The sequence below is a fragment of the Ambystoma mexicanum genome, chromosome 9 (assembly GCF_040938575.1).
Source record: "Ambystoma mexicanum isolate Mex_15411 chromosome 9, UKY_AmexF1_1, whole genome shotgun sequence".
NCBI lineage: Eukaryota > Metazoa > Chordata > Amphibia > Caudata > Ambystomatidae > Ambystoma > Ambystoma mexicanum.
Genome location: NC_090931.1, coordinates 873,311,440 through 873,324,531, shown reverse-complemented (window position 1 = coordinate 873,324,531; position 13,092 = coordinate 873,311,440). Strand labels below are relative to the sequence as shown.

Sequence of the window (13,092 nt, the reverse complement as noted above, 5' to 3'; positions counted from 1 at the left end):
CACTTTTCCGATGCATCTCTTTGGGGTGCACACGTTTCTCATGCATCTCTTTGGGGTGAACACGTTTCTCATGCATCTCTTTGGGATGCACACTTTTCCCATGCATCTCTTTGGGGTTCATAAGTTTCTCATGCATCTCTTTAGGGTGCACACTTTTCCGATGCATCTCTTTGGGGTACACACGTTTCTCATGCATCTCTTTGGGGTGCACACTTTCCTCATGCATCTCTTTGGGGCGCATACGTTTCCCATTCATCTCTTTGGGGTGCACACCTTTCTCATGAATCTTTTTGGGTGCACACTTTTCCTATGCATCTCTTTGGGGTGCACACGTTTCTCATGCATCTCTTTGGGGTGCACACTTTTCCCATGCATCTCTTTGGGGCGCACACGTTTCCCATGCATCTCTTTGGGTGCACACTTTTCCCATGCATCTCTTTGGGGTGCACACTTTTCCCATGCATCTCTTTGGGGTGAACACGTTTCTCATGCATCTCTTTGGGGTGTACACTTTTCCCACGCATCTCTTTGGGGTGAACACGTTTCTCATGCATCTGTTTGGGATGCACACTTTTCCCCTGCATCTCTTTGGGGTGCACACTTTTCCCATGCATCTCTTTGGGGTGAACACGTTTCTCATGCATCTCTTTGGGGTGTACACTTTTCCCACGCATCTCTTTGGGGTGAACACGTTTCTCATGTATCTCTTTGGGATGCACACTTTTCCCATGCATCTCTTTGAGGTTCATACGTTTCTCATGCATCTCTTTGGGGTGCACACTTTTCCGATGCATCTCTTTGGGGTGCACACGTTTCTCATGCATCTCTTTGGGGTGAACACGTTTCTCATGCATCTCTTTGGGATGCACACTTTTCCCATGCATCTCTTTGGGGTTCATACGTTTCTCATGCATCTCTTTAGGGTGCACACGTTTCCGATGCATCTCTTTGGGGTACACACGTTTCTCATGCATCTCTTTGGGGTGCACACTTTCCTCATGCATCTCTTTGGGGCGCATACGTTTCCCATTCATCTCTTTGGGGTGCACACCTTTCTCATGAATCTTTTTGGGTGCACACTTTTCCTATGCATCTCTTGTTTCTCATGCATCTCTTTGGGGTGCACACTTTTCCCATGCATCTCTTTGGGGCGCACACGTTTCCCATGCATCTCTTTGGGTGCACACTTTTCCCATGCATCTCTTTGGGGTGCACACTTTTCCCATGCATCTCTTTGGGGTGAACACGTTTCTCATGCATCTCTTTGGGGTGTATACTTTTCCCCCGCATCTCTTTGGGGTGAACACGTTTCTCATGCATCTCTTTGGGATGCACACTTTTCCCATGCATCTCTTTGGGGTTCATACGTTTCTCATGCATCTCTTTGGGGTGCACACTTTTCCCATGCATCTCTTTGGGGTGCACACGTTTCTCATGCATCTCTTTGGGGTGAACACGTTTCTCATGCATCTCTTTGGGATGCACACTTTTCCCATGCATCTCTTTGGGGTTCATACGTTTCTCATGCATCTCTTTAGGGTGCACACTTTTCCGATGCATCTCTTTGGGGTACACACGTTTCTCATGCATCTCTTGGGGGTGCACACTTTCCTCATGCATCTCTTTGGGGCGCATACGTTTCCCATTCATCTCTTTGGGGTGCATACCTTTCTCATGAATCTTTTTGGGTGCACACTTTTCCTATGCATCTCTTTGGGGTGCACACGTTTCTCATGCATCTCTTTGGGGTGCACACTTTTCCCATGCATCTCTTTGGGGCGCACACGTTTCCCATGCATCTCTTTGGGTGCACACTTTTCCCATGCATCTCTTTGGGGTGCACACTTTTCCCATGCATCTCTTTGGGGTGAACACGTTTCTCATGCATCTCTTTGGGGTGTACACTTTTCCCACGCATCTCTTTGGGGTGAACACGTTTCTCATGCATCTCTTTGGGATGCACACTTTTCCCATGCATCTCTTTGGGGTTCATACGTTTCTCATGCATCTCTTTGGGGTGCACACTTTTCCGATGCATCTCTTTGGGGTGCACACGTTTCTCATGCATCTCTTTGGGGTGAACACGTTTCTCATGCATCTCTTTGGGATGCACACTTTTCCCATGCATCTCTTTGGGGTTCATACGTTTCTCATGCATCTCTTTAGGGTGCACACTTTTCCGATGCATCTCTTTGGGGTACACACGTTTCTCATGCATCTCTTTGGGGTGCACACTTTCCTCATGCATCTCTTTGGGGCGCATATGTTTCCCATTCATCTCTTTGGGGTGCACACCTTTCTCATGAATCTTTTTGGGTGCACACTTTTCCTATGCATCTCTTTGGGGTGCACACGTTTCTCATGCATCTCTTTGGGGTGCACACTTTTCCCATGCATCTCTTTGGGGCGCACACGTTTCCCATGCATCTCTTTGGGTGCACACTTTTCCCATGCATCTCTTTGGGGTGCACACGTTTCTCATGCATCTCTTTGGGGTGCACACGTTTCCCATGCATCTCTTTGTGGAGCACACTTTTCCCATGCATCTCTTTGGGGTTCACACGTTTCTCATGCATCTCTTAGGGGTGCACACTTTTCCCGTGCATCTCTTTGAGGTGCACACTTTTCCCATGCATCTCTTTGGGGTGCACAGGTTTCTCATGAATCTTTTTGGGTGCACACTTTTCCCATGCATCTCTTTGGGGTGCATCTCTTTGAGGTGCACACTTTTCCCATGCATCTCTTTGGGGTGCACACCTTTCTCATGAATCTTTTTGGGTGCACACTTTTCCTATGCATCTCTTTGGGGTGCACACGTTTCTCATGCATCTCTTTGGGGTGCACACGTTTCCCATGCATCTCTTAGGGGTGCACACTTTTCCCGTGCATCTCTTTGAGGTGCACACTTTTCCCATGCATCTCTTTGGGGTGCACAGGTTTCTCGTGCATCTCTTTGGGGTGCACACTTTTCCCATGCATCTCTTTGGGGTGCACACGTTTCTCATGCATCTCTTAGGGGTGCACACTTTTCCCATGCATCTCTTTGGGGTGCACACGTTTCTCATGCATCTCTTTTGGGTGCACACTTTTCCCATGCATCTCTTTGAGGTGCACACGTTTCTCATTCATCTCTTAGGGGTGCACCCTTTTCCCATGCATCTCTTTGGGGCCCACACGTTTCCCATGCATCTCTTTGGGGTGCACACTTTTACCATGCATCTCTTTAGGGCACACACGTTTCTCGTGCATCTCTTTGGGTGCACACTTTTCCCATGCATCTCTTTGGGGTGCACAGGTTTCTCGTGCATCTCTTTGGGGTGCACACTTTTCCCATGCATGTCTTTGGGGTGCACACGTTTCTCATGCATCTCTTAGGGGTGCAAACTTTTCCCATGCATCTCTTTGGGGTGCACATGTTTCTCATGCATCTCTTTGGGATGCACACTTTTCCCATGCATCTCTTTGAGGTTCATACGTTTCTCATGCATCTCTTTGGGGTGCACACTTTTCCGATGCATCTCTTTGGGGTGCACACGTTTCTCATGCATCTCTTTGGGGTGAACACGTTTCTCATGCATCTCTTTGGGATGCACACTTTTCCCATGCATCTCTTTGGGGTTCATACGTTTCTCATGCATCTCTTTAGGGTGCACACTTTTCCGATGCATCTCTTTGGGGTACACACGTTTCTCATGCATCTCTTTGGGGTGCACACTTTCCTCATGCATCTCTTTGTGGCGCATACGTTTCCCATTCATCTCTTTGGGGTGCACACCTTTCTCATGAATCTTTTTGGGTGCACACTTTTCCTATGCATCTCTTTGGGGTGCACACGTTTCTCATGCATCTCTTTGGGGTGCACACTTTTCCCATGCATCTCTTTGGGGCGCACACGTTTCCCATGCATCTCTTTGGGTGCACACTTTTCCCATGCATCTCTTTGGGGTGCACACTTTTCCCATGCATCTCTTTGGGGTGAACACGTTTCTCATGCATCTCTTTGGGGTGCACACTTTTCCCACGCATCTCTTTGGGGTGAACACGTTTCTCATGCATCTCTTTGGGATGCACACTTTTCCCATGCATCTCTTTGGGGTTCATACGTTTCTCATGCATCTCTTTGGGGTGCACACTTTTCCGATGCATCTCTTTGGGGTGCACACGTTTCTCATGCATCTCTTTGGGGTGAACACGTTTCTCAATCTCTTTAGGGTGCACACTTTTCCGATGCATCTCTTTGGGGTACACACGTTTCTCATGCATCTCTTTGGGGTGCACACTTACCTCATGCATCTCTTTGGGGCGCATACGTTTCCCATTCATCTCTTTGGGGTGCACACCTTTCTCATGAATCTTTTTGGGTGCACACTTTTCCTATGCATCTCTTTGGGGTGCACACGTTTCTCATGCATCTCTTTGGGGTGCACACTTTTCCCATGCATCTCTTTGGGGCGCACACGTTTCCCATGCATCTCTTTGGGTGCACACTTTTCCCATGCATCTCTTTGGGGTGCACACTTTTCCCATGCATCTCTTTGGGGTGAACACGTTTCTCATGCATCTCTTTGGGGTGTACACTTTTCCCACGCATCTCTTTGGGGTGAACACGTTTCTCATGCATCTCTTTGGGATGCACACTTTTCCCATGCATCTCTTTGGGGTTCATACGTTTCTCATGCATCTCTTTGGGGTGCACACTTTTCCGATGCATCTCTTTGGGGTGCACACGTTGCTCATGCATCTCTTTGGGGTGAACACGTTTCTCATGCATCTCTTTGGGATGCACACTTTTCCCATGCATCTCTTTGGGGTTCATACGTTTCTCATGCATCTCTTTAGGGTGCACACTTTTCCGATGCATCTCTTTGGGGTACACACGTTTCTCATGCATCTCTTTGGGGTGCACACTTTCCTCATGCATCTCTTTGGGGCGCATACGTTTCCCATTCATCTCTTTGGGGTGCACACCTTTCTCATGAATCTTTTTGGGTGCACACTTTTCCTATGCATCTCTTTGGGGTGCACACGTTTCTCATGCATCTCTTTGGGGTGCACACTTTTCCCATGCATCTCTTTGGGGCGCACACGTTTCCCATGCATCTCTTTGGGTGCACACTTTTCCCATGCATCTCTTTGGGGTGCACAGGTTTCTCATGCATCTCTTTGGGGTGCACACGTTTCCCATGCATCTCTTTGTGGAGCACACTTTTCCCATGCATCTCTTTGGGGTTCACACGTTTCTCATGCATCTCTTAGGGGTGCACACTTTTCCCGTGCATCTCTTTGAGGTGCACACTTTTCCCATGCATCTCTTTGGGGTGCACAGGTTTCTCATGAATCTTTTTGGGTGCACACTTTTCCCATGCATCTCTTTGGGGTGCATCTCTTTGAGGTGCACACTTTTCCCATGCATCTCTTTGGGGTGCACACCTTTCTCATGAATCTTTTTGGGTGCACACTTTTCCTATGCATCTCTTTGGGGTGCACACGTTTCTCGTGCATCTCTTTGGGGTGCACACTTTTCCCATGCATCTCTTTGGGGCGCACACGTTTCCCGTGCATCTCTTTGGGTGCACACTTTTCCCATGCATCTCTTTGGGGTGCACACGTTTCTCGTGCATCTCTTTGGGGTGCACACGTTTCCCATGCATCTCTTTGTGGAGCACACTTTTCCCGTGCATCTCTTTGGGGTTCACACGTTTCTCATGCATCTCTTAGGGGTGCACACTTTTCCCGTGCATCTCTTTGAGGTGCACACTTTTCCCATGCATCTCTTTGGGGTGCACAGGTTTCTCGTGCATCTCTTTGGGGTGCACACTTTTCCCATGCATCTCTTTGGGGTGCACACGTTTCTCATGCATCTCTTAGGGGTGCACACTTTTCCCATGCATCTCTTTGGGGTGCACACGTTTCTCATGCATCTCTTTTGGGTGCACACTTTTCCCATGCATCTCTTTGAGGTGCACACGTTTCTCGTGCATCTCTTAGGGGTGCACCCTTTTCCCATGCATCTCTTTGGGGCGCACACGTTTCCCGTGCATCTCTTTGGGGTGCACACTTTTACCATGCATCTCTTTAGGGCACACACGTTTCTCGTGCATCTCTTTGGGTGCACACTTTTCCCATGCATCTCTTTGGGGTGCACAGGTTTCTCGTGCATCTCTTTGGGGTGCACACTTTTCCCATGCATGTCTTTGGGGTGCACACGTTTCTCATGCATCTCTTAGGGGTGCAAACTTTTCCCATGCATCTCTTTGGGGTGCACATGTTTCTCATGCATCTCTTTGGGGTGCACACTTTTCCCATGCATCTCTTTGAGGTGCACACGTTTCTCATGCATCTCTTAAGGGTGCACCCTTTTCCCATGCATCTCTTTGGGGCGCACACGTTTCCCATGCATCTCTTAGGGGTGCACACTTTTCCCATGCCTCTCTTTGGGGCGCCCACGTTTCTCATGCATCTCTTAGGGGTGCACACTTTTCCCATGCATCTCTTTGGGGTGCACACTTTTCCCATGCATCTCTTTGAGGTGCACAGGTTTCTCATGCATCTCTTTGGGGTGCACACTTTTCCCATGCATCTCTTTGGGGTGCACACATTTCTCATGCATCTCTTTGGAGTGCACACTTTTCCCATGCATCTCTTTGGGGTGCACACGTTTCTCATACATCTCTTAGGGGTGCACACTTTTCCCATGCATCTCTTTGGAGCGCACACGTTTCCAATGCATCTCTTTGGCGTGCACACTTTTCCCATGCATCTCTTTGGGGCGCACACGTTTCTCATGCATCTCTCAGGGGTGCACACTTTTCCCATGCATCTCTTAGGGGTGCACACTTTTCCTATGCATCTCTTTGGGGTGCACACGTTTCTCATGCATCTCTTTGGGGTGCACACTTTTCCCATGCATCTCTTTGGGGTGCACACGTTTCTCATGCATCTCTTAGGGGTGCGCAATTTTCCCATGCATCTCTTTGGGGTGCACACGTTTCTCGTGCATCTCTTTGGGGTGCGCACTTTTCCCATGCATCTCTTTGCGGTGCACACGTTTCTCGTGCATCTCTTAGGGGTGCACACTTTTCCCATGCATCTCTTTGGGGTGCACAGGTTTCTCGTGCATCTCTTTGGAGTGCACACTTTTCCCATGCATCTCTTTGGGGCGCACACGTTTCCCATGCATCTCTTTGGGTGCACACTTTTCCCATGCATCTCTTTGGGGTGAACACGTTTCTCATGCATCTCTTTGGGGTGTACACTTTTCCCACGCATCTCTTTGGGGTGAACACGTTTCTCATGCATCTCTTTGGGATGCACACTTTTCCCATGCATCTCTTTGGGGTTCATACGTTTCTCATGCATCTCTTTGGGGTGCACACTTTTCCGATGCATCTCTTTGGGGTGCACACGTTTCTCATGCATCTCTTTGGGGTGAACACGTTTCTCATGCATCTCTTTGGGATGCACACTTTTCCCATGCATCTCTTTGGGGTTCATACGTTTCTCATGCATCTCTTTAGGGTGCACACTTTTCCGATGCATCTCTTTGGGGTACACACGTTTCTCATGCATCTCTTTGGGGTGCACACTTTCCGCATGCATCTCTTTGGGGCGCAAACGTTTCCCATTCATCTCTTTGGGGTGCACACCTTTCTCATGAATGTTTTTGGGTGCACACTTTTCCTATGCATCTCTTTGGGGTGCACACGTTTCTCATGCATCTCTTTGGGGTGCACACTTTTCCCATGCATCTCTTTGGGGCGCACACGTTTCCCATGCATCTCTTTGGGTGCACACTTTTCCCATGCATCTCTTTGGGGTGCACAGGTTTCTCATGCATCTCTTTGGGGTGCACACGTTTCCCATGCATCTCTTTGTGGAGCACACTTTTCCCATGCATCTCTTTGGGGTTCACACATTTCTCATGCATCTCTTAGGGGTGCACACTTTTCCCGTGCATCTCTTTGAGGTGCACACTTTTCCCATGCATCTCTTTGGGGTGCACAGGTTTCTCATGAATCTTTTTGGGTGCACACTTTTCCCATGCATCTCTTTGGGGTGCATCTCTTTGAGGTGCACACTTTTCCCATGCATCTCTTTGGGGTGCACACCTTTCTCATGAATCTTTTTGGGTGCACACTTTTCCTATGCATCTCTTTGGGGTGCACACGTTTCTCATGCATCTCTTTGGGGTGCACACTTTTCCCATGCATCTCTTTGGGGCGCACACGTTTCCCGTGCATCTCTTTGAGGTGCACACTTTTCCCATGCATCTCTTTGGGGTGCACAGGTTTCTCGTGCATCTCTTTGGGGTGCACACTTTTCCCATGCATCTCTTTGGGGTGCACACGTTTCTCATGCATCTCTTAGGGGTGCACACTTTTCCCATGCATCTCTTTGGGGTGCACACGTTTCTCATGCATCTCTTTTGGGTGCACACTTTTCCCATGCATCTCTTTGAGGTGCACACGTTTCTCGTGCATCTCTTAGGGGTGCACCCTTTTCCCATGCATCTCTTTGGGGCGCACACGTTTCCCGTGCATCTCTTTGGGGTGCACACTTTTACCATGCATCTCTTTAGGGCACACACGTTTCTCGTGCATCTCTTTGGGTGCACACTTTTCCCATGCATCTCTTTGGGGCGCACAGGTTTCTCGTGCATCTCTTTGGGGTGCACACTTTTCCCATGCATGTCTTTGGGGCGCACAGGTTTCTCGTGCATCTCTTTGGGGTGCACACTTTTCCCATGCATGTCTTTGGGGTGCACACGTTTCTCATGCATCTCTTAGGGGTGCAAACTTTTCCCATGCATCTCTTTGGGGTGCACACGTTTCTCATGCATATCTTTGGGGTGCACACTTTTCCCATGCATCTCTTTGAGGTGCACACGTTTCTCATGCATCTCTTAAGGGTGCACCCTTTTCCCATGCATCTCTTTGGGGCGCACAAGTTTCCCATGCATCTCTTAGGGGTGCACACTTTTCCCATGCCTCTCTTTGGGGCGCCCACGTTTCTCATGCATCTCTTAGGGGTGCACACTTTTCCCGTGCATCTCTTTGGGGTGCACACTTTTCCCATGCATCTCTTTGAGGTGCACAGGTTTCTCATGCATCTCTTTGGGGTGCACACTTTTCCCATGCATCTCTTTGGGGTGCACACATTTCTCATGCATCTCTTTGGAGTGCACACTTTTCCCATGCATCTCTTTGGGGTGCACACGTTTCTCATACATCTCTTAGGGGTGCACACTTTTCCCATGCATCTCTTTGGAGCGCACACGTTTCCAATGCATCTCTTTGGCGTGCACACTTTTCCCATGCATCTCTTTGGGGCGCACACGTTTCTCATGCATCTCTCAGGGGTGCACACTTTTCCCATGCATCTCTTAGGGGTGCACACTTTTCCTATGCATCTCTTTGGGATGCACACGTTTCTCATGCATCTCTTTGGGGTGCACACTTTTCCCATGCATCTCTTTGGGGTGCACACGTTTCTCATGCATCTCTTAGGGGTGCGCAATTTTCCCATGCATCTCTTTGGGGTGCACACATTTCTCGTGCATCTCTTTGGGGTGCGCACTTTTCCCATGCATCTCTTTGCGGTGCACACGTTTCTCGTGCATCTCTTAGGGGTGCACACTTTTCCCATGCATCTCTTTGGGGTGCACAGGTTTCTCGTGCATCTCTTTGGAGTGCACACTTTTCCCATGCATCTCTTTGGGGTGCACACGTTTCTCATGTATCTCTTAGGGGTGCACACTTTTCCCATACATCTCTTTGGGGTGCACACGTTTCTCATGCATCTCTTTGGGGTGTACACTTTTCCCATGCATCTCTTTGGGGTGAAGACGTTTCTCATGCATCTCTTAGGGGTGCACACTTTTCCCATGCATCTCTTTGGGGTGCACACGTTTCTCATGCATCTGTTAGGGGTACACACCTTTCCCATGCATCTCTTTGGGGTGCACACGTTTCTCATGCATCTCTTAGGGGTGCACACGTTTCTCATGCATCTCTTAGGGGTGCACACTTTTCCCATGCATCTCTTTGGGGTGCACACGTTTCTCATGCATCTCTTTTGGGTGCACACTTTTCCCATGCATCTCTTTGAGGTGCACACGTTTCTCATGCATCTCTTAGGGGTGCACCATTTTTCCATGCATCTCTTTGGGGCGCACACGTTTCCCATGCATCTCTTTGGGGTGCACACGTTTCTCATGCATCTGTTAGGGGTACACATTTTCCCCATGCATCTGCATTGGAAGCCCATGTTGCCCACACATCAGCATTGAATGGCCACATTTCGCAAACATCTGCTTTGGACACACAAGCTGAAGCATGAAATACTTGCACATCCGAAGCAGGTGCCTGGGAAGCATAGGCATAGGAAACAGCCAAGAGAGGAATGTGCATACCTGATGCAGACAGATGTGTTATTCACATGTAATGTTAGCTGTTTGAACTCCATGTGCGCAAATTAATGAGCATTGTGACGCCTGATTCTTCATGCATCAGCACCATAGAATGTAAAGAATCACTGGATCCCTTTTTTAACCACGAGCCGTGTGATACAGGCTGCATTCATGTTAAGGGTTAATGTAATCGGGTGGATCTGGAATGAATAACAACTAAATAAAACATGAGAGAGGCTACTCAGTAAAACGGAATATTCTTCAAAATTCCTTTGATCCTCTCCGCTGCACGAATTTATTGTAGGAGAATCTTTAAGGCTTCTGAATTTTTTTTAAGACATCTCAATCCAGAACATGGCATGGGTCATAGAAAGGAATGCCAGGACTCGAGGGCACCCAACCCGCCTTGCCCGTCTTTTAATGGGGTCATGATATGTGTGACTGCAGCGCTGACGTTGATTGTGGAGCTATTTATTTTATTGAAATGTGACTGACAAACTATGACTAAACTTGCTAATTTGTAAATGTATTCCATTATCATACACTGATTTCATGAATTCCTATTAGCCCTTGTTAGGATGGCTAGTGATGTGTTTCCTGTTCCTTTATATACAGAAATGCTATCTGTGCCCTTTATCGTCCCATTTATTGGATTCTTTGAGGATAGCAGTAGGATCTTAAAAACATGTTTCTTATGCCTCCATTGTTCCTCTCCTAGATTTTGACCCCTAAGCTAAATCCAGCTGTGTCCTTGTTCTCAGGTGTACTTCACCGCTGGTAAGACATATGGCCTGGAGAAAAGACTGCGGAGCTTGGAGGAGCAGGCCCAGCAGAGTGGCACGACCGACTCAGAGCTCTCTGAACTGGAAGTTGGTGTGGCATCAGCAGCTGTCTTGGTGCAGCACACTGAGAGCGAGGTGAGGCCTGATTGGTAGTACTAATAGAACTGCATAGAAATGAGAGCGGTGAGACCTGATGGATAGTCCTACTAGAACTACATATAAATGAGAGTGGTGAGACCTGATGGATAGTCCTAATAAAAGTATATAGAAATGAGAGCGGTGAGACCTGATGGATAGTCCTGCTAAAACTACATAGAAATGAGAGCAGTGAGACCTGATGGATAGTCCTAATAAAAGTATATAGAAATGAGAGCGGTAAGACCTGATGGATAGTCGTAATAGAAGTATATAGACATGAGAGTGGTGAGACCTGATGGATAGTCCTGCTAGAACTACATAGAAATGAGAGCAGTGAGACCTGATGGATAGTCCCAATAGAAGTATATAGAAATGAGAGTGGTGAGACTTGATGGATAGTCCTAATAGAAGTGTATAGAAATGAGAGTGGTGAGACCTGATGGATAGTCCTAATAGAAATGAGAGTGGTGAGACCTGATGGATAGTCGTGCTAGAACTACATAGAAATGATAGTGGTGAGACCTGATGGATAGTCCTAATAGAAGTATATAGAAATGAGAATGGTGAGACCTGCTGGATAGTCCTAATAGAAGTATATAGAAATGGGAGGGGTGAGACCTGATGGACAGTCCTGCTAGAACTACATATAAATGAGAGTGAGGTGAGACCTGAAGGATAGTCCTGCTAGAACTACATAGGAATGAGAGTGGTGAGACCTGATGGATAGTACATTTAGAACTAAATAGAAATGAGAGCGGTGAGACCTGATGGATAGTCCTTCTAGAACTACATAGAAATGAGAGCGGTTAGACCTGATGGATAGTCCTGCTAGAAGTATATATAAATGAGGGTGGTGAGACCTGATGGATAGTCCTTCTAGAACTACATAGAAATGAGAGTGAGGTGAGACCTGATGGATAGTCCTACTAGAAGAATATAGTAATGAGAGCGATGAGACCTGATGGATTGTACTTTTAGAACTAATTAGAAATGAGAGCGGTGAGACCTGATGGATAGTCCTTCTAGAACTACATAGAAATGAGAGCGATTAGACCTGATGGATAGTCCTACTAGAAGTATATATTAATGAGAGCGGTGAGACCTGATGAATAGTCCTACTAGAACTACATAGAAATGAGAGCGGTGAGGCCTGGTGGATAGTCAGCGAGGATGTGGCAATCCATGGGTCTTGGGAGCAAGGCCACTCTGAGCAACACAGGTTTGAATCCTGGATCTGCGCTTGAAACCAAGCGCCTTATAAATTACCTGCACTTGCACAATCTGAATGAACAAGGCCTAGTAGGATCATTCCACTGTCACCCTCCCCCTTTCCTTGTTGCGCCTCGAGATCACACGTGTATAGGGTGCATAATAAATGACCTATAAAAAAATTAAAACAATAGTCCTGCTAGAAATATATATAAATGAGAGCGGTGAGACCTGATGAATAGTCCTGCTAGAACTACATATAAAGGAGAGCGGGAGACCTGATGGATACTAGAACTATACATACATGAAATTACACAGCTTATAAGTGTGCTTAATCTAATATTATAAGCTATCAGAGCTGCAGCACAGGAGGATAAACTGTTTTTCCCTAGATCACACACCTTGGCCAACGGAAGAAGTTGGTGTTAGCATTCACATTTCCAAGCTCTACTGTGGGTAACCAATAGACTACACCTCAAGCTATTGAATGTGAGCATCCCCCAAAAACGCACCCCCCCTTAGTGAGAGGCAATAAAGGACACACCCCAGGAGGGG

The 13,092-nt window shown here is 47.5% G+C and overlaps 1 protein-coding gene across 3 annotated transcripts in view; it reads left to right on the top strand.

Moving 5' to 3' along the window:
• Positions 1 to 13,092, top strand: part of MLPH (melanophilin) — a 532,938-nt gene that overhangs the window by 432,580 nt on the left and 87,266 nt on the right. For all 3 annotated transcript variants that reach the window (XM_069615982.1, XM_069615981.1, XM_069615980.1), the window contains one exon: positions 11,170 to 11,325. In XM_069615982.1, the coding sequence (XP_069472083.1) occupies positions 11,170 to 11,325 (156 nt within the window). The remainder of the gene's footprint in view (positions 1 to 11,169; positions 11,326 to 13,092) is intronic.